The following is a 21849-nucleotide window of genomic DNA, read 5'->3' as shown; positions in this document are numbered from 1 at the left end:
ATCATCTTTGACAAAGAGCCAAAAACACCCAGTGGAGAAAAGAAAGTATCCTCAATAAATGGTGCTGGGAAAATTGGAAAGCCACATGCAGGAGAATGAAACTTGACTAGAGTTTGTACTCCTGAACAAAAATTAATTCAAAATGGATCAAAGACCTAAATAAAAGATCTTAAACAATAAATTACATAAAAGAAAACATAGGTACTAAGCTCATAGACCATGGATGGAGAGAATAATTTATGAATTTGACCCCAAAGGCAAAGGAAATAAAAGCAAAAAATAAATGAATGTCTCTAACTATATAAAACTAAAAAGCTTTGCACAGCAAAAGGAACTAACAACAAAACAATTAGGCAGGCAGCCAACTAAATGGGAGATGATATTTGCAAACAACAGCTCCAATATGGGGTTAATATTCAAAATACATAAAGAACTCACAAAGCTCAGCAACAAACAAGCAAACAATCCAATTAAAAAATGGGGAGAGGACCTGAACAGACACTTCTCCCAAGAAGACATACAAATGGCCAACAGATATATGAAAACATGCTCATCTTCACTAGATACTCAAAAAGTACAGATAAAAACTGTAAGGAGATACCACTTCACACAAATTAGATTGACGATTATCAACCAGACAGGTAATAACATGTGTTGGAGAGGCTGTGGAGAAAAGGAACCCTCATTCATTGCTGGTGGAAATACAAATTAATACAACTATTATGGAAGAAGTATGGTGGCTCTTCAAAAAATTAAGAATAGAACTACCGTGTGACCTAGCCATTTCTCTATTGGGTATATACCCCTAAAACTAAAAAGAAAAATGGTATGTAAAGATACATGCACCCCTATGTTCATCACAGTATTATTCACAGTGACATGAAAACAACCAAAATGTCCCTCAATGGAGGATTGGAGAAAGAAGATGTGGTACATACATACAATGGAATACTACTCAGCTGTAAGATATGATGATATAGTGCCATTTACGACAACATAGATGGACCTTGAAAATATTATACTGAGTGAAATAAGTAAATCAGAGAAAGCTAAGAACTAATAATTTCACACATAGGTAGGATATAAAACTGAGACTCATGGACGTAGATAAAAGTGAAGTGGTTACCAGGGGGAGGGGGAGGTGGGGGAGGGCTTGTGGGAAAAGAAGTAAAGAGGAACAAATATAAGGTGTCGGAAAATGATCTGACTTTGGGTGATGGATATACAACATAATCAATAGTTCAAAAGCTATAGAAATGTTTACCTGAAACTTATGAATCCTTATGGATCAATGTCACCCTATTAAATTTAATTTTCTAAATAAAATTTAAAAAAATAAAAGAATCGAGATTCATAAAATTCCCTGTTCAAATGGGAATCTTGCACATGTACAAGCCCCTTTCCTGGATACATTGTCCCACAGATAGACCAAACTACTTATATGTGCACCCCTAGGTCTAAGGGTAAAGGGCAGGTTTGGGGTTCAGTATGAGACTTCAGACATGACGCCTGAGGTGTCCATACATGTGAGCACAAGGCTTTTCACAGTGTGAGATTCACTTGTGGGTGAGAAGAGAAGGGGTCTGGCCTCATTCCTGGGCATGGGGTCCAGTTCTTCCTATGCTTCCAAGTTCTGCTATAAAACTCAAAGAGTTCAATATCTCAATCTAATCTAAATCTGGCATTCCAGGTCATTTTTGTAGGTATATTTGTCAAAGTCAGAGGCCAGGACATGTTTTATGTAACAAATTGTTAGTTTGATTTATCAGTACAAATGTTAAGGGCAAGGTTGACTATGGGGACCTGTCCCTATGGACTTTTTTCTATCAAGATTCTCATCCACTTCTTGAACCTGACACATGTCCCCAAACTCCACAATGAAGAGCAAGCTCCTGGGACCAACAGTCCCTGATTTCCTGGAGGGCTAAGTGTCTCAAATACTTATTACTCAGCACAACTCTCCCAAGTAGCTAATGTGTGCCAGAGACCCTGGAGATGCAGCTGTGAACAAGACAGAGCATCCAGCAAGCCTGCAGCCTAATTTTGAGAAATTGACATTAAACAAACAGAAATGTTTAATTTAAAATGTGCTAAGTTCTATAGAGGAAAAGAACTGAAAGTGTGAGCAAGGATGATGAGGGAGTAAAATATAACTGGTGCAAGGACAACACAGAAAGTCTCTCTGAGAAGGAAGCAGCAGGAAGAGGAGGCCCGAAGCTGAGGATGCGCACACTGGAAAGGCCTTCTGGGAAGATCTTGGCATGCATGGATGTCTGAAGGAAGGCCCCGGAGCTGGAGGCTCATGAGCAAGGGAGACTCTGGGAAGAGAGAAGTCAGATCATGCCGAGTCCAGAAGGATTTAAAATGGTAAGATATAAAATTCAATTCTAAATGTAAAAGAAGGCCATTGAAGAGTGTTAGGAAGGAAAATGACATGTTTTGACTTGCATTTTTAAAAGTTTGTTCTGGTAGCTGTGTGGAGAATGGATAGAGGAGGGAGCGAGCAAAAGTAGGAAAATGAAGCAGTTGCAGGGATCCTAGCAAGATGCAATGATAGCTTTGACTAGGAGGGATGAGATGAGAAGTGAGCACATTCAAGAAATATTTAAGAGCTAGAACACAGGACTCGATACTGGTTATGAGAATGGGTGAGGGATGATACAGGAGTGTCTGACCTGAGTAACTAGGCAGATGGAAGGAAGTACTGTTTATCAAAACTAGAAACACAGGCCCTGGCCGGTTGGCTCAGTGGTAGAGCGTCGGCCTGGCGTGCAAGGGGTCCTGGGTTCGATTCCCGACCAGGGCACACAGGAGAAGTGCCCATCTGCTTCTCCACCCCTCCCCCTCTCCTTTCTCTCTGTCTCTCTCTTCCCCTCCCGCAGCGAGGCTCCATTGGAGCAAAGATGGCCCGGGCTCTGGGAATGGCTCCTTGGCCTCTGCCCCAGGCGCTAGAGTGGCTCTGGTCGCAACAGAGCGACGCCCTGGAGGGGCAGAGCATTGCCCCCTGGTGGGCAGAGCATCGCCCCCTGGTGGGCGTGCCGGGTGGATCCCGGTCGGGCGCATGCGGGAGTCTGTCTGACTGTCTCTCCCCGTTTCCAGCTTCGGAAAAATACAAAAAAAAAAACAAAAAAAAAAACAAAAAAAAAAACTAGAAACACAGAAAGAAGAGCAAGTTTTAGGGTGAAGTCAAGAATTAATTGGCCCTCAGTTATCAGAGAACAGGGCTTTAACGGAACAAAACATGCGGCTGAACGATGTATTGGGTTGACATATGAAAATGACCATTTTTATATTTAAAAAATGGTCAGAATAACTAATTTCATATGATGCCGCCTAATAATTTAAATGTGAATCAATTTGAGGAGAAAAAACATAGTTTTCTGTCTTGCTCTACTCCCAGAAAAGCTGGTTCGTGCCTGTAACCAGGTAGGTTTTTTACTTTTCAGATTCAGAATCAGATTCCAGATCATTCAACATGAACCTGAGGATGGAGAGGCTGCAAGATATCTCTGGGGCAGAGATGCTGCCTATAGCACCCTCAGCTCAAACTGCTGTAACCCATCTGGCCTGATTAGCTTTCTCGCAGCTGGCCTAAATCTTGCCTACCCAGCTCCAAAAAGAACTCGGGTTCAATAAGGGTAGGGTGTACTGGAACTGCCTCAGTAGCCATGAAGGGCTGGGCTTGACCCCAGTGCTCTCTGAATGTACCCACCTCATATCCATTCCTGCAACATTCAGAGTTCTACATAGATTATCTAGATTCAATGCTGTCTTGGGAGACCCTTTCCAAGCAAAGGGACAGTGTCATGGTCAGACACAAAAGAATAGCACATCAGCCCACTCCAAAGGAGTGATCGTCTCACAGAGGTAAGTCTCAGGAGCCAGGTCAGAGGCCTTGAAGCCTCTCTTGAGGCACCCTTTTATCATGAGGACATCAAGAGGAGCTGCTCAGACTGGCTGGTGGAGAATTGTGTGATGTGCTTTGCTATAAGGAGTGATGGTTTTCAATATGGAGACCAGTACCTTCCAGCTAGAGTAGGACTGAAGCAGAGAATAGCTCTGGGGGCACAGCCACTCTGGGCTGAAAATGTCCCATTTTCTTCTGAAGGACCAATCAGTAGCCTAGGGCAGAGGAGGGCAGGCAGAGTCAGGGGCAGCATGAGTCAGAGCCTTGGAGTGAGGATGTTCTTGGGCCAGCAAGAAGGACACTGGCAGTCTGTAGTGTCCCATTGCCCAAAGCTGTGATCATCTGGTCATCATTGACCCCAATGAACATCCCACCACCTCACACACAGCCTTCTGTGAGGCTGTCCAACCACCCAATTTGAGGGACACACAAACATTCCATCACCAAATTATGTCTGCCTCAGGGACCAGCATAGCCTCAATGCTGCCATCAGAGAATGCCCTCATTCCTGGAGGGCTGAGTCAGCCTGGTCCTTTGGTTCCTTAAGCTAAAGAGAAGAGGATCATTCCTGCACTGCCTGGATCAGGGAGTTGGGGGAAGGTGAGAGAAAGCTGGAGTGCTTGAGGAATGTCACTTCTCTAAGCATTCTTTTTTTTTTTTTTTTTTTTGAGATAGAGCAGGGGTCGGGAAACTTTTTGGCTGAGAGAGCCATGAACGCCACATATTCTAAAATGTAATTCCATGAGAGCCATACAACAACCCATGTTGTATGGCTTAACGCATACAACATATACAACATTGTATAACCTTACGCATTATCCAATAAAAATTTGGTGTTATCCCGGAGGACAGCTGTGATTGGCTCCAGCCACCCACAACCATGAACATGAGCGGTAGGAAATGAATGGATTGTAATACATGAGAATATTTTATATTTTTAACGTTATTATTTTTTTATTAAAGATTTGTCTGTGAGCCAGATGCAGCCATTGAAAGAGCCACATCTGGCTCGCGAGCCATAGGTTCCTGACCCCTGAGATAGAGGAAGGGGGAGAGAAAGAGAGAAGAATCAACTTGTTGTTCCACTTAGTTGTGTTATTGATTGTTTCTCATATGTGCCCTGACCAGGGCTGGAATTGGCAACCTCAGGGGTCAAGCCCTGACTGGGGCTCAAACTGGTGACCTCCAGGTTAAGCCAGTGCCCTCAAGATCAAGCAGGTGACCTCAGGATCTGTGATCCCAGGCTCAAACCAGAGACCTTGGCACCCCAGGGTGACACTCTATCCAATGAAACCAGCCAGGGTTTCACTGAGCATTCTTCAGCAAGAGAAATAAGGGCCCTCAGTCTGGAACATGGAAGAGGTAACATCCTCTTCATGCTTACTCACACCCTTCACTGGGGACCATTCCAGCTGACACACACATCTTAACTCTTTTCTCCCACAGCCCCGCCCTTAGGAGGCCTTATGATGGAGATGACTCAGCAATTACCAACCCATTCTGCTTTTGTCTGTCCCCTGAACCTGACAAGTCCATGCCCTTTGCCCCTTTGTCCAGGCTCTTCCCCTACTTCCCGGCCTAGAATAAAGCCCTTTATCCATCTTGTTTCTCCAAGCAAAGCTTCAAAGTTCACCCGTAGGCAAAATTCCTCCCAGAAACCTTCCCTCAGGTGATCTCATAGCATCAACTCTCCTAACCTTGCATGAAGCTAAATTAATAGTCATGTGCATCACTCCTTAATATTTCCAAATGAGGTTAATGGTCTCCTTAGCAAGGCTGCGAGCTCCTGGAGGGGCCAGGTTTGGGGGGAATTGGGTTTTCTTGTTTGTTTCTTTCTTTCTTTTTTTATTTTTATTTATTTTTAGAGGGAGGGAGAAACATTCATTTGTTATTTCACATATTTGTGCATTCATTGGTTGATTCTTGTATATGCCCTCACTAGGGATGGAACCAGCAACCTTGGTATACCAGGAAATGCTCCAACCAACCAAGCTCTTCATTCAGGGAAAGACCAGGTTTAATATTCCAGTCTTACCACAAACACACAGTAAGCACATCGTTAAACACAATGGTCAATGTGGATGGAGGGTGGCGGATGTATGCAGGTGGACAATAGAGACCATTCTTCAGACTTCTCCATTGAGGAAGCCAAGAGTCTTAAGTTGTGAGATTCTGTTATCTGGATGCCCCCCCTCAAGCAGCATAATCAGTTGGCTGGGCTCAGACAACCTTCTATGCCTCTTAGGAGCCTCTTGGCCACCCTCAGACAAATAGGCTGCTTCTCACTAACTTCCTACCTTCTCAGGGGTTCTGGAGCAGGAGTTAGCTCCTCCTGCTATACATTGTCTCTCTCTTCCCATCTTCTTTAATACTTTGAAGCAATATTTATTAGTGGCTATTATATTCCTAATATGTTTTTAATCTTAGGTACATGAATAGGTAAAAACCAAGATCCCTGCTCTTACGGAGCTTACAGTGCAAGGGGCAGGGGTGTCAATTAATAATCATAACAAATAAATTATGTAGCATGTTAAAATGAGATATATGTTATAGATTAAAGAAAAAATAGAGGGGGATAGGAGCAATAAAGAGTATAGTCAGAAAGGCACTGAAATCAAATAACACTGCAGAGAGAAGAAGGTAATTGAGTAAAGACTTGAAAATAAGTAATGATCTAGCCATTTGGAAATCTGCAAGAAAGCTATTCTGGGCAAAGAAAATAGTCACAGCAAATGCCCAAATGCCCTATGAGGTGTAATAAATAGGAGCCAGCACAGCTCAAATGGAAGAGCCGGGGGAAGAAGGACAGTCCCTACAAAGGTTAGGTCCATAAGATAATAGGTAAGGACCTTGGACTGGCTCTGAGTAAAATAGGAAACCATTTCAGGGTTTTGAACAGAAGAATGACTTAAGGTGGGCAAGGGAGGAAGCAGTGAGATCATCTGAGACTGTTGCTATAATCCATGCAAGAGATGATGGTTGCTGGGAGTCAGAAATAATCATGAAGGAAGAGAGGAGGGTCAAATTCCGGGTGTACTCTGAAGGTAGAACCAACAGAACTTGCTGACAGGCTGGATGTGGTGGGAGACGTGGTGAGAGTAAGAAAAGAAGTCAGGAAGGACAGAGTTGCTATCAACTGAAATGGAGGAGATGGTAGGTGGAACCAGTTTAGGAAGGATCAGGAGCAGTGTTCAGGGCTTGCTAAGTTTGAGATGTCTGTTAAACATAGTAAGCAATAGTGAGCTGTAGAACAGAGGTCTGGCATAAATTTGGATGTTGTTGACATATCAATTTCAGAATGATAGAGAGGTCCAGGAGCTAGGTGGGAGGTTATCCCCAGCCTTGTTCTTCACTTTCTCTGTGTGCTATATTCCTGGAAAGGTTGATGGGTGTTGAAAGGCAAAAATTCAATTTCCCCACAGGAACAATGTAGTAATAGCAGGAACAATGTAGTAATAGCAAGTTATGCTCCTGCCCAAGAACCTGTTGCTCAATTTTTTTTAATGGTGGTGATCACAAGATAGCATTTCCTCGAGTCCTTAATAAACTGTGAATGAGACGCCTGCATGCTGTGCAGGAAAGAACTCCCTAAAGAGCCTGTTGTCCAAGAAACAGAGCACTGTGACCTGCTGAGCAGAGCCCTGCCTAACACATGGCCTTCTCCCTGGGCTAGGAGGTCCAGATCACCAATACGATCTTTCCTGAGTCCTACCTGACTCTGCATATCAGCTGCCAGGCTCTCTCAGGAATGGCAATTTTCACGTGCACTTTTGGCTTTGGGGAGATATGTGTGGCTTTTTTCATCACATGCTCTTGAAATAATCACCAGCTTTGGTAATCTTCAGCACTCCAAGTTTGGGGAGGAGTCTTTAGCACAATCTTTACCCTTCACACTAGTTTGAGGGAAAGTCAGTTCAGGGAGATTTTCAGAGCCCTTGAAGGGAGTAGCTGTTGAGAAAGAAGGTGACACAGCCCTGCCCTTAGTGGGAGTCTTTCCTCTTTATCCTGGAGCAGGGTAGACACTGGGACAGTAGAACAGGGTGTGGTCAGTCTGCCTTTGTGAAGAACCTAGGCAAGCTGAGAAAGGGGATGAGAGAGAATAAGAGACAGAGACAGTCTGCATAAGAGACAGAAAAGTTACCGGCAAGGCAAGTAGCCTTAGCAAAGGGGCTGAGGCAGGTGGAGACTGGGGCTGGAGCCAGGATCGGAGTTGGATTCCAGCATTTGGAGAGCCATGGAGCCAATTCAGGAGAGTCACTGGCAGGAAGTGGCCACAAGACTTAAGGGAGCATCCAAGCAAGAAAAAAGGGAGTGGGGGAACAGACCAGGGGTATCTGTGGGGACTGATAGGAAGAGATAGGTAGGAAGTGGGACCTGAAGTGAGCTAAAGAAGCTCAGTTTCAAGACTGAGATAATTCTTCCAAAACTGTGTGTGCCCAGAGGGTCCTTCCTCATCTTTGGGAGAGCTGTGTGGAGACCCTTCAGGAGGGACTACACACTTGGGAGGGTATGTCAAGGTCAGTGATCCAGGGGACAGCAGTAGGGAGCCTTAGAACCAGGATCTGACAGCAGGTAGTTTAGAAAGGGCACAGGAGGCCGAGCACTTGTTCAGGAAGTTGCTTGTAGAATCCTGGCAGCCTGTTCCCAACCAGGCCTACTTCAGGGACCCTGCCAAACTTGTGTTTCAAGTGCATCCTGTTCTTACTAATATCACCATTAATAATGAGGATTGCTGTCAATATAACACATGCATGTGGATTCCAGGACTTCGAGACAAGGCCTAGTTCTTCAGCTTCTCTACTTGCTGCTTCCTGGATTCTTTGTCTCTTCCCCAAGATGGTGAGCCTTCTCCAAGTTCAATCCCAAGGCGTTATTCTTCCTGCTCCTTCCCCCTCTCTGTGGACCTCAATTGCCTCAGCTTCCACCACAACCTTTGTGTGTTAGATCTTTGCCTCCAGGCCTACCATTTTGTGGGAGATGAAATTACATTTTGAGGAGTGAAAGGTTAGAGATCAAGTATTTATGAAGTCCCTACCCTGTATCAGACTCTGTAACAAGCACTTTACACATCACAGCCCTATTAACATTCCATTTTTCAGATGAAGAACAGGCTTTTGGAGCTTATGAAATAACTACACTCAGATCTTTCTGACTCCAAAACTAAAGTCTTTTATCCTTTGCATATCGGATGATGACTAACTTACAAATATTTATCACAATTTTTTTCCTCCCTTCTTTCCTCTTTTTTCTCTATGACACTCACATGTGTCCACCTTCAGCTCAAACTCAGCCTCTATAAAATGAGATTGGCAGATTGGCCTGACTTGTCAAAGGCTTTTGGTCTCCTCCCATGATCAGAGTTCCATCCTTCCCATCCTTCTAGAATGCATTCAAGAAGGCTGCTGAGGGCAATGGCCACAGAAAGGTGGCAGGAGATTATCTTGTCCATTACCCACTGAGAGGCACAGTGAACACACCCAAAACAGCTACTCACCCCACCTTGCTTGCATGGGTCCTACATGTCTCAACAGTCTCCCTTCAGCACTTTCTTCCTAATCTAACTATAAGGAACTGAATGGAATCAGCTTTGTTTCCATACCCCAGGAATAAATTAAACGATTACTTCAGGTGGTCTGGCTGGATGCATTGTAAATTCCAAAGCAAGGGAATCCCAGGCTCTCACCAGAAGGGTCCCCTGAGAAGCATAGGAGACAGGGCTAAAGTTCAGATCAAGTTCCCTGCCTCTAAACAGGCCACTGCCTAAGCAGTGATTGGATAATTCTCAAACCTCCATTGTTTCCAATGAGGCAGAATAAAAATATTTATCTCTCCCAGACTTACCCTAGTCTGACTGAACTGAGTACCTGAAATATAATTGGGTAGTATCATGCTAATAGTTATTCTAATAGGAGCACATAGAAAAAAATTCATTGAGACTCCATACCACTCAGGGTCTTGAGAATTTGGGGCTTAAGACAATATGACTAGCCTGACCTGTGGTGGCACAGTAGATAGAGCATAAACCTGGAAAGAAGAGGTTGCTAGTTTGAAATCCGGTCAAGGCATATACTACAAGCAACAAGCAAACAATAAACAATTAAAGTAAATCAACTATACTTCTTGCTCTTTACCCCTCCTCACTCCTCTCTCTGTAAAATCAATAAATAAAATCTTTTTTAAAAAAAAAATTTAAGAGAGAGAGAGAAGATGACTAGAAAATGACTTTCTAAAATCTGAGAAAAAGAGTAGAGGAAGAACCGAGTCAGGAAGAACTCAGAATGTCTCTTGAATAGATTTCTCAGGGCTGGTTGCCAAGTTAGGTTTCTGGTGATAACCAAGGGTATATAAATTACATAAATAATTTTTCAGTGACCAGAGAAACTAGAATTCAGCTCCAACAAGAATGGGGAGACACACACACAAAAAAGCAAAACTGGGAAGTAGAATGGAGACAACTGACTTTGTGCTGTTTGTGTCAGGACGTTACTTGAGATTCCCTCTTCTAAGGCAGTGTACATGCACACAGCCTTCTTCTGGTCTGGGGACATGAGCCACCTAAGTTTTTGTTTGTTTATTTGTTTGTTTGTGACAGAGAGAGGGACAGATAGGGACAGACAGACAGGAAGGGAAAGAAGGGAGAAGCATCAGTTCTTTGTTGCGGTTCCTTAGTTGTTCATTGATTGCTTTCTCATATGTGCCTCGACCCAAGGGCTCCAGAGTGAGTGACCCCTTGCTCAAGCCAGTGACCTTAGGCTCAAGCCAGCAACAACGGGGTCATGTCTATGATCCCACACTCAAGCTAGCGACCCCATGCTCAAGCTGGTGAGCCCATGCTCAAGCCAGATGAGCCTGCGCTCAAGCCAGTGACCCCATGCTCAAGCTGGTGAGCCCATGCTCAAGCCGGATGAGCCTGCACTCAAGCCAGCAACCTCGGGGTCTCAAATCTGGGTCCTCCTCATACCAGTCTGATGCTCTATCCACTGCGCCACTGCCTGGTCAGGCTGATCCACCAAAGTTTTGCAAGCCAGTTACTAAATGCAGCCACTATTGAAAATTAAATTATGCAAACTTACAATAAAATAAGTTGTATAAAACAATGGAGATCAGTACTTAAAACTCATCACTTCCTAATTATTTTTTTATAGTTCACTCTTGTCTCACTTCTTGAAGTTACTGACTTCTACAGTATCTGTACCATGGAAATACTCTACAGTGAGATGCTACTGCTCATTCTCCCAACTCCACACCAGGAACATCATTGTGGTAGCCTGAAATCAGCCACAGTGGGAGAATTTATATCACAGAAATGGCAAATGCTGTAAATCAAGGCCTCCCTGCCTCCTATATACCCCCACCTGTTCCCAAAGCCACTGTTAAACATTTACCACTGCAAGTGTTGCCCTTCAATTCTGACAAGGTTTTATGCAAGAGAAATGACAACCAAGAGGTCCCTGAAGCAAAATCCTAAGAACAGAAACTTCCTTCCTTCCCTGCTCACCTAGCAGTGGGTGACTGCAGTAATGATGACTGCCATCCAGACTGGGATGCAAGAACTTCCGTGGCTTCCCTGATGAGTCACTCTAACAGGAAGTTGTTTCCAGGGTCTCTCTAAAATCTCTCTTACTGCTTTTTAATGAGCTTTTCTTGCCAGAGCTTCGCTGCTCTCTATTTTTAAATGAAGGCTAAGTCTGAGCATGGCTCCCTGGTTCCTGGAGTGAGGAAGGTAATGTCATTCAACACAACCAACCTGTACATAAGGCCAAATGGCTGCCTTCTTCCTTCACCACCTTGCAAGAGGTTGAGCTGAAGGATCCTCAGACTAGGAAGGCCCTCTCCAAGTCAGCCTAGTCAGTCTTCTGCCTTCGAACAAAAGTGTACTAGGCCTAGTGTCCTACCAAGATCTAACTCTCTAATAAGTCATGTTACAGGTGCTCATAAACGTGTACAAATAAACGAAGGGATGATGGTTCCTTCAGTTCTCTGCTCCCCTCACTGTTTAATCCCCTTACCTCCTGTTTTCCCACCTATTCCCAAAAACCTCCCATTTCCTTACCTCCACCTCAAAACATTTGTCCCTGGTTCCTTCTGCACCACCATTGTCTTTTTTCTTTCCCAGGTCTGTCTAGTAGAGCAAGCAATGACATTACCATTTTGCAAATACCCAAGGCAACCAAAAGAACCTCCTAGTTATTTAAACCAAGCAGGTTTTCTGAGCTTCCTCAGTTAAGAAATTTGAAACCCAAATGTTTTGAGGTCTATCCATACCCATACTTCATGTGGCCCCAGGGTAGAAGCAGGAGGAATTAGGAAACCCAGTTTTGTCTCAAGGGAAAGAAGCAAAGAAAGAAGGAAATGCTTGGGCTCTCAATAGGCAGGTGGCTAGGCTGAGGAAAGTAGAACTGACTATGAAGTACCATGCTCTTCAGAAGACCCTCAATCCCTAGACCAGACACAGGTGCAATTGTGCACCTCTTGCAACCATCTTGTATATAGTACAACTACTTGATCCACTAGAGGCAGTGCAATTGGAACTGTGATGTTTAGGGTTCCCTAAGAGTAGAACTTGGACCAAAGAATGAAAGCTCTATTAGGACCAAACTTGTGTTCAATAGAAGAAACATATCTCTGCTAGTCAGAGGCTGACAGGACTGTGTTGGGAAGACTGTCACTAGAGGTATTCAAGAAGAGGTTGGAATAGCATTTGTCAGAAATGCTGTAGAAAGAATTCAAATATCAGAGGGACAGCCTGATGTCCTCGAGTCAAATATGCCTAGATCAAAACCTGAGCTGTTGCCTGTGTGGCCTTGATCAACAAACCTAATCACTCTGAACCTCAGTTTTCTTATCTGTGTAATGAAATAGTGCACAAACTCATAGAACTAAAGTAAGGATTAAATAAGAAAAGCATATCAGAAAGCACCTGGCACTTAATGGGTGCCCAATAAATGTCAATCCCCTTTCCATTAAAAAGGGGGCTAAATTAGACAACCTTGAAGGCTTTCTACCCCAGATTATGACTCTGAAACCCTTCCTACTTGTTGAAAGAGAAGGCATATCTGGGAGATATAAGAAAGTCAGGACTGTGTAGATGAAGGCAAGAGGAAGAAGGATGCTGAGAATGGTCTGGGAACATTCAGAGAGGCCATTCCTTGTTTCCCCCCTTCTGACCTTCTAAAATAAAAGAGTAAAACAGAATTCTGGATTTTAAATCCAGCCTGAGGGGTCTCAGTTTCCACATCTGTGCAGTGGAGTGAAGCTCTGACTGCTACCCATCAACAGAGGAAACGGGGCAGGATCGATGCAGGACTACGGGGAGCAACATCCCTTAAGACAAAGCAGAGCCTCCACCCAACTCCATGCCCACTCCTCCGTGGAACCACAGCCTCCTGTCTCAGGTCTTACACTTTCTTTATTATGCTAAAAACTGCCGCCTCAGAACTCAGATCTCACACACAGAACAATTCAGTCCAGACCCCCACCTCCCGGTCCCGGGACCTCTGCCTTAGCTAGGGACCCCGGGCCTCTGGCCTCAGCCTCTCAAACACGTCCTCCTCCTTCTGGCGGAGCCTCAGGCCCCGCGGGTGCGGAGAGGGCTCCAGGTGGCCTTTCTGGGTCTGCCCTCTCCCCTCCCAGTTTGGAGAGGAGGTTCTGCCTCTCCACTCATCTCCCAAGGGAAATGCCTTCCCGTCAGCAACCCCTGGGTGGCGTGGGGCAGGCAGGTTTGCACAGCCCGAGCGTGTCCCTGGCCCCTGGCGTGGAGCCCGCGCCCTCTGCCCGCCTCAGGCCTCATCGCCGCCCGGCGGGCTCGCGAGCTCACACCGAGAGGCTGTCCTTGCCCGGCAGCGACCCCTGGGCGCAGTCGGAGGGCTCAGAGCAGGTGACTTTGACGTAGACCGGGGAAGGGCCCGCTTCGCAGGTGGCGGAGGCTGTGCGGGGCGCCAGGGCCACGTCCTCCGGGCCTCCCCTGGGCGGAGGCGCATACTTGCGGCGCAGGGAGCGGCTGACGGTCTGCGTCGGGTACCCCAGCAGGTGGGTGACGCGGCTGCCGCGCCCGCTGGCCTTGCACCCGGGCGCCACTGCGTCCTCTCTGTGGAGACAACAGGTGGGCGGGTGAGCAGCTCCGAGGCGGCGCGCGCGGGACTGGCCTGGCAGAGCCGCGGCTGCTGTCCACCTCCTGGCTCCCGCGCCTCTACATCCGGCGCCTTTCTGCCCCAACCCCCCGCTGGGCTCGCTCGGCCTCCACCTACTCTCCTCTCTGCCTCTTCCTAGACTGGCGACCCCACAGCGATCCCGAGCCATTCCCATCCTCCAGGCAGGGCTTGCCCACGCGTGTCCGGACAGCTCACAGCAGGCAGCCTCATCTAGGCGTTCTCCAGTCCCCTTCTGGTGTTTTCCCAGAACCACCGACTTTAATAGGGAGGGAGGGCCCCTTGGAGATCCCGAAGGAGCTGCTTTCCTGGTCCTTGTTCCCTTAAAAACCCCAGCTGTGCCCCCTCTCCCTCTCTTCTTACACCCGCCCCTCGATCTTCATCTTTTCCTCCATCCCCTGCGCATTGCAAACATTAACACTGCAAGTCTTTTTCTGTTTTTATTTCTAGTTTGTTTCTAATATAAATTATTATCCCTATTCTTATTACTAACTCTTCTTAAATAAATAAAAAAAAATCCAGAGTTCTCACAAGCTCAATACAGGAGGGAAAGTGGAAAACTACAGGCCCTGCCCTTCAGGAGCTTACAGTCTAGACGAGACAGAGAGGGGTGCCCGGAAGGAGATCATGACAGGGGAGCAGAGCTGAAGACGGCATGCGAAGCGGGAGAGAGAAAAGCCATGCGACAAGTGACAGGTCGACATGCTGCGGTCCCAGCACTCCATGGCTGTGGCAGGCAGGGTTGGGGTGGCAGGCAGGGGTGAGGAGGGGCAGGGCGCCAGTCCCGTCACACAGCTACATGCAGCATGCATCAGGTTTTACCTGATCTCATTAGCCAAGTCTCCGCAGTCCCCTCCGCCGACCCCGCTGTTGCCATAGCCGAAGGCACCGCGGGCGCGGCCAGCCCCGGCTCCCCCGCAGCAGCAGCAGACGAGCCCCCAGATGCCCACCAGCAGACAGCCCAGCAGGAGCAAAGAGCCCAGCACTGCACCGATGATCACTCCTACGCGCCGGGAGTCTGTGGAGAGAAGGAGAGACCCATCAGAATCTGCAGCCTGGCAGTTGCCTGACTAACCAAGATGTCCGTGGAAAAGGGGAGCTCAGGGCCCTGGGATATTCAATGAGAAACATATGGGGACAGGTGCAAGTTAACCCATGATGTCTGCGTGTTCCTCCCAGGGATTCCCAGCTGCCCTAGGCAGGCCTACATAGGATGCAATGGGCAGGCAGAGCCAGCTGCAGCTCCAAAACACAGCCCAGGTTCTCCAGTCCAGGCCTCCAAGCCACTGCACCTACCTGAGACCCTCACCTCCACCACACACACGCTGTAGCCCACGTGGTTGGCCACCGTGCACTGATACAGCCCGTCATCCTCACGGGAGATGTCCTTCAACATCAGGTCACCGTTGTTGAACAGACCTGAAACTGAAGTTGCAGCACAAAGCTGTAGTGAGGCAGAGGGGCCCAGTGTCTGAGAACCCCGCCCCAGATGGAGGCACTGTGGGATGCGGGATGAAAGGAGGGACAGTGTGGTAGGACTTCACACACAGGTGGGATATAAAACTGAGACTCATGGGCATAGATCAGGGGTCTCCAAACTACAGCCCGCGGGCTGCATGCGGCCCCCTGAGGCCATTTATCCCGCCCCGCCGCACTTCCGGAAGGGGCACCTCTTTCATTGGTGGTCAGTGAGAGGAGCATAGTTCCCATTGAAATACTGGTCAGTTTGTTGATTTAAATTTACTTGTTCTTTATTTTAAATATTGGATTTGTTCCTGTTTTGTTTTTTTACTTTAAAATAAGATATGTGCAGTGTGCATAGGGATTTGTTCATAGGTTTTTTTTATAGTCCGGCCCTCCAACGGTCTGAGGGACAGTGAACTGGCCCCCTGTGTAAAAAGTTTGGGGACCCCTGGCATAGATAAAAGTAAAGTAGTTACCAGGGAGATCAGGGTGTGGGGGAGGGGGAGCTGGAGTGGAGGGAAAGGTGTAAAGAGGGACAAATATAAGGTGACAGAAAATGATTTGACTTTGGGTGATGGGTATTACAATATAATCAACAGTTCAAATGCTATAGAAATGTTTACCTGAAACCTATGTGATCTTATTGATCAATATCACACCATTAAAGTTAATTTTCTAAATAAAATTTTTAAATTAAAAAAAAAAGGAGGGACAGTGTGCGCGCGCACACACCCAAGTCTGCCTTTCCCCTGATGAAACAAAAAGGCAAGAAAGGACCCCTCTGCCAATAACAGGACAGAGATATAATTACTTCACTCCATGATCTTAGGGAAATAGGTCCCTTCTGTGAGCCTTGGTCTCTTTGTACAGTGACGATAAGGTTGGACCAGGAAATGCTAAGGATTCCTCCAGCTCTGATTGTCTTGGTTGGATTCTCGGTACTAGCTAGAGTCTCTGTGTGCCAGCAGATTTGCACACTTCACCCCATTTAATTCTCACAGGCGCCTGGAAAGTAGATGTCATCATTCCCTTTTCATACATGATGGACCAAAGCACAGAGAAGTTAAACCACTTGCCTGAGCCTTGCAGCCAGTCAGTGATCCGGCCAGGATTCAAGCCCAGCTATCTATCTCACACCACGCTCTTTCCAAATTAACTATACTGCTTTTGGCTGGCCCTCCACCATCCCTTTGTCTCCTCTTCTCTCAATAGCAATTTCTGAAACAGGCTCAGTGGAGGCACCTCCCACAGGAGTTCTAGGTTTGACTTGGTGCCACTGATGACTCAAGGAAGTCCCAGTGGGTCCCAAAGTCTTGATCTCCCATCCATTTCAACCCCCTTTCCCCGGGGTTCCTCACCTTGATTTATAGAGCTGTGGAAGGACTCCTGGTAGGACAGCTCAGAGTGGAAACTGTGTTGGGAATGGTAGGATCCTGCACGGTAAGGATGGGTGTGCCCACTGATCTTGGCCCACTTGTAGGAGAGAGGCGGGGTGCCCCCATTGGCAAAGCACTTCAGCATCACATCATTGCCATATGCCATGTGGCCTTCAGACCAGCACATGGGCACTGCAGGCCGAGCTGCAGGGAAGCAGGCAGTGGTGAGCCAGGCTCAGTCAAAAAGCAGAGCCAAGATCAGAGTGGCCAAGCCACCCTTGGCTCTTAAGTCTGGGGAAGGGGAGCCCAGAGGAAACTGGCCATACCTTGGACAGTGACAATGACCTTCCGGCTTGCTGTGGTGGTCTTCTTCACTCGGCACTCATAAGTCGCTGTGTCAGATACCTGCAGGTTCATGAGGTTGATGGAAGCATCATACTGACTGGGGTCCGAGGCTGCAAAACGAACCCTCTGCTGCAAGTGGGGGAGGTTGCCATGGTTGATCCTCTTGTCCTGATAACTAAGGAACTGTGAAGAAAAGAAGAAAACAGAGGTAGTGAGACAGGCAGAACCAAGGAAGGCCGTGTAGATTGGCTCCTTTGGACAACTCACTTAATTTTTCTATGACTCACTTTTCTCAGCTGAAATATGGAAATGATCATGCCTAGTCCACAGGGATCAGATAAGATCAAGTACTTTAGAAAGCATAAGGTGAGGCTGGGAACTTCTTGAAGTCAGGTACCACCCCTTTGGAGTGGCTGCAGGGTTCTCATCCCTTTTGCCCCATTCTGTGAGAGGCCTTGGGAGAAGTTCAAGGTCTGGTTTTATTATCTTCCCTCCTTATCCCTTCCGAGTGGTTGCTGCCCAACACGTAGACCATGGAGTATAAGGTAAAGGAAACCATGTGCCCAGCACTCACCACATTCTCCCGATATGAAGGGTCTGCATTGACCTGCATCCACTCGATGTCCAGCCCACTGGGACCATAGTCCTCAGGGTCCAGAAGGTAGGGGCAGCCCAGTCTTACATTGTCACCTTCTGCCAGGTACAAGACCTCCTGGCCATCCCCATTGATCCGTACAGCAGACAGCAGTGCTAGAGGAAGGGCAGAGCAGATAGGCGGAGGGGAACAGAACCAGAATTTGGGTGGTCGGCTTCAGTCTCTCCCTCCACCATTCTCTGTCAGCAGCAATCCAGGAGCAGTGGAGGTTCCACAGGGAGGAGGGGCTTCCCTGAGTGTGTGTCTGTGTGTGTGCATGAAGCAATATATGCATGCTTCTATCCTATGATGGGTGAGATTGCTTCTCCATCCTGTTTGCATTATATACAGCTGTTAGTTATGCTTCTATGTGTGCATGACTGTATGTGCGTGTATATGTATGTATACACATGTCTACATATGTGTTTATGAATATTTGTGGCTGCTTGTGTGTACTATGAGGATACTCTTGCCACAACCAGGTAGGATGTCTTTTATATTAACATGGTTTTGCATGTGTGTGTGTATACAATCTGCACATGGAGTACACAGATCTGTTAAATGCTCTGATAGGAAGAACTGGCTGTTTAAAAGCTGCCTCTGTCTGGCCCAAGTGAGGTGCTCCTATCTGGAGTCAGGAAAATGAACACCATGGCCTCGCAGGTCATTTCCCAGCCCAAGAATAAAAAGGATTCTGTGAATTGTGTATGACAGTGTATGTCTGTGGTTGTATCCTGTGTGTGACAGCAGGTGCCTAGCTGTGTCAGTGCTCTGAGTGATAGTGTATGCCTGTGCATGACACTGAGTGGCTGTGACTGGGCTGTATTCATATGTGACAGTGAATGATAGTGTGTGCCTGACTCTGTGGCCACACGCATCTGTAGGACAATGTGAGCCTTGTGTGATGACATGTAGCCATGTTGACTTTGTGTCCTGCCATTGTGTGATTGTATGGCTCAAGTACAGCCACCCCCACACACTCACTCCAACTGGGGAAGCCTCACACTGCTGCCAGCCTGCTCTACTGAGTCAGCCTGGGTGAGGACCTGGCATCTGAAACTAGGCATTGAGTTCTCCCTCCTATTCTGGAGCTTCAGGCAAGGACTAGCCCCAACTAGCTGGTCCTAAAGAGGAATAGGAGGTGTGTGCCCAGGCCCCAACCTTGGCAGGCAGGGCAGGTAAGCTCCACCTTCCAATCTCCTGCACCTCTCCTCCACCAAGGTCCCTTGTCCAGCCTGGCTCACTCTCCTACATTCTTTGTTGAGAGGCAGCAAGTCCTTTGGAGTCTCAGTCTCTGATCTTAGCAGCTTATTGCGCTGTGCCCTGGCTCTCTCCTAAAACCACCTTCACACTTAGAGAGCATCTCACATATCAATTACACCACTCTGTCATAGCCAAATGTACAAACACATAGACATACTCTTACCTTCCAAATGCAGGCATGTAGTTATACAGTCCCAACTTCCTACACATGAATACTATCATATCCATATAGACACACATCTGCACACAAACACAGGTCCAGATTAATCCAGAAGACACGACCACTACATACCATATAGTCCATGTGTGCTTATTCAAAACCAGGCATACATGCTTAAGCTTACCCTGGTTCTAAAGAGCCAGCAGGCACTCCTCCAACAATCCTAACAGCTCAAGCATCACTGAATTTGCCCTGGGAACCCTGGGCACAGCTGGAACTTCCAGCTTCCCATAGCACAGCTGGAACTTCCTGTATAGGCTTTATGAGCCAAGCTCTCACCAAACAGAGGGTGCTTCAGACATCCTGCTGAAAACTCAATCATTCACACACACAAACCTTAGTGGGGTTAGGCCATCAGCCATGCCCTAACCCCACTAAGCTCCAAGGAGACTCAGAGCAGGCAGGCTAGCTGCTGGGGCTCTAACGGGACCTTGTGATGCCTCTTCCAGCTCCAGGCCAGAAGAATATCCACTCATTTCTGAGATAAGGATCCTGATGCCATCTGCCAAATCCTGGGTGGCACAAGGCAAGCCAGGGATGAGCCAGAACCTAGCAGAGAGCAGAGACTCCACCCAGAGGAAGGGCTCCTGGAAGCAACCCACAGAAAGAGGACTCTTCTCTGTACTTGAGGGACAGCCAGCAAGAGGGTAAGTATTCAGGGAAGGGGGCTTGGGAAGGAGGGGAAAGCTGAAAGAAGAATGTCTTCACCCTGCCGTAGGCTGGGTGTCTTCTTAAAAGCTTTCTCAACCTCTTCTCAAAGGCTCCAGCCTTTCTGCACTCTTTCACTCTCCTAGAGAAGTTCTTCCTGGTGTCTCACCTTGATTTCTCTTGCTGTGGCACTGAGGGAATGTGAGAGAAGAAAGAGACTGGAGAGGAGGCAGAAAGCCAGAGTGGAAAAGAGTACTGGGGAAGGAGATTCAGAGAAAGGAAAGGAAATCACAGTGGGCTTCAAGGAAGAGGACAGTGGTGACTAATTGTTCCCTCACAAAAGCACCAGAAGCTACACACTCTCTGTGGATGTCACCTAAATAGTAGTGTCTATTCTCAACTTGTAATCCCTTGTGAATTCTCAAGCTGCTTCCACAGCCTCTAATATTCCCTCTGGAAGTAAGAAAGGAGAAGGGAGGGGAGAAGAGGATATTGGTGCTAAATACACACAGGACACACATAGGACACGTACCATACACATGCAGATATCCCAGGTTCCCATAGCACAGCTGGAACCTCCTGCACAGGCTTTACGAGCCAAGCTCTCATCAAACAGAGGGTGCTTCAGACATCCTGCTGAAAACTCAATCATTCACACACACACACACACACACACACACACACACACACACACACACAGAGGCACGCAGAATTTCATCCTTAAGCTCTCTTTCCTCACCTTGCTTCAGCCCAAAACAAAACCCCAGGCCAGGGGGTCTCAAGGGCATTTCCAGCAATGCCCACGCAGGGTGACCTTTGCTGAGAGTTACCCCAACCTGAACAGGTAGCCACAACAACCAAGCTGAGCCTTGCCCTCCACGTGTGCCCCAGTGGTCTGAGGGGGCTCTGGGAGTTGCTGTCCCCACCCTCCTCGGGCCTCATCCTGGAGAGGGAACATTAGCCTGGACCTCTCACAACACAGAGTCTAGAGCAGAGGTCTCAGGCCAGGGCTGTAGCAGGCAGTGCTGGGAGCAGCCACTCGGACCACCTTAGTCTGAGGCTCTGCCCTCTGGAGGCAGCTCCCTGCCCTGTGCTCTGGCCTGGAAGTGGGGGACCCTCCTGCTGGAATAGCACACACACTGGTGAAAAGGGGTCCTCACTAGGCTCCTCCTCAGCCCCCATCCAGCTTTGATGCTCACCTGGCCATCCAACCCCCTCCCAGTTCCCACCACCCTGTACTCCTGTAATAGCACGTGTGTGCATGTGAGCCCCACAGGAAGGGACCACCAAAGGCCTCTGCCCCAAACTTGGCAATATCAGAACCTGGGTGGCAGCAAAGTGAGGGTGGGATGCACCCTGCTAGGGCATCTCAGACAGCTGCTGAGGCTCCTCTGTGCCCCTTGCTGCCTCTTTCTCTGCCCATCTGGCATTGCGCAGGTATCCCTGCCTGCTACCCAGCCCCATACCTGGGCTCAGGCACACGAGTAGAAGGTGGAATGCTCCTCGAACTCCCATGTTTCTAGGTTCGGTGTTTCTCCGCCTGGGCCGGGTATCCCTGAGCCAGTGCTGTCCAGCCCGTGGTAGTGCGTTGTGGGAATGGGTGGAGGGAGGGGGAGCTGAGGGCCCAGACACTGCCTGGGGTGGCAGGAAGGTGCAATGAGTGCCCAGCTGGGGAGCTGTCAGAGTTATTTCTATGGGAGGGAGGGGGCCTGGTCCCCGCCTTGGGGAGGAGTCCCCAAAACCTTAATTATCAGGGTGACAGAGTGGCCTACCCAGGCATTACCCAGTCATCACCCAAGCTCTTCTCTATCCGGAGAGTGGGGCAGGGCGGCCAGTGGCACTTG

At 47.7% G+C, this 21849-nt stretch overlaps 1 protein-coding gene across 1 annotated transcript; it reads right to left on the bottom strand.

The window, feature by feature from the left end:
- Window positions 1-13316: 13316 nt before the first annotated feature.
- VSIG8 (V-set and immunoglobulin domain containing 8) lies at window positions 13317-21645 on the bottom strand. The gene is made up of 7 exons (XM_066255172.1): window positions 21472-21645; window positions 17815-17990; window positions 17222-17423; window positions 16878-17099; window positions 15352-15480; window positions 14878-15073; window positions 13317-13994 (listed from the first exon to the last, which is right to left on the bottom strand). Exons 1-7 carry the CDS (start codon window positions 21518-21520, stop codon window positions 13721-13723), a joined length of 1248 nt encoding a protein of 415 aa, XP_066111269.1. The 5' UTR covers window positions 21521-21645; the 3' UTR covers window positions 13317-13720.
- Between the last annotated feature and the right edge of the window lie 204 nt (window positions 21646-21849).

The sequence above is a fragment of the Saccopteryx bilineata genome, chromosome 2, assembly GCF_036850765.1.
Source record: "Saccopteryx bilineata isolate mSacBil1 chromosome 2, mSacBil1_pri_phased_curated, whole genome shotgun sequence".
In the NCBI taxonomy this organism is placed as follows: Eukaryota; Metazoa; Chordata; class Mammalia; order Chiroptera; family Emballonuridae; genus Saccopteryx; species Saccopteryx bilineata.
This window is presented reverse-complemented; position numbering and strand designations above follow the sequence as displayed.

Bases quoted from the DNA above. Each gene is read 5' to 3' on its own strand.
- VSIG8 (XM_066255172.1), bottom strand. From the start codon at position 21,520: ATGGGAGTTCGAGGAGCATTCCACCTTCTACTCGTGTGCCTGAGCCCA. The intron at 15,481-16,877 runs GTGAGGAACCCC...CTGCAACTTCAG, and splicing joins CCACAGCTCTATAAATCAAG to TTTCAGGTCTGTTCAACAAC. The intron at 13,995-14,877 runs GTAAAACCTGAT...TTGTCTCCACAG, and splicing joins GACTTGGCTAATGAGATCAG to AGAGGACGCAGTGGCGCCCG.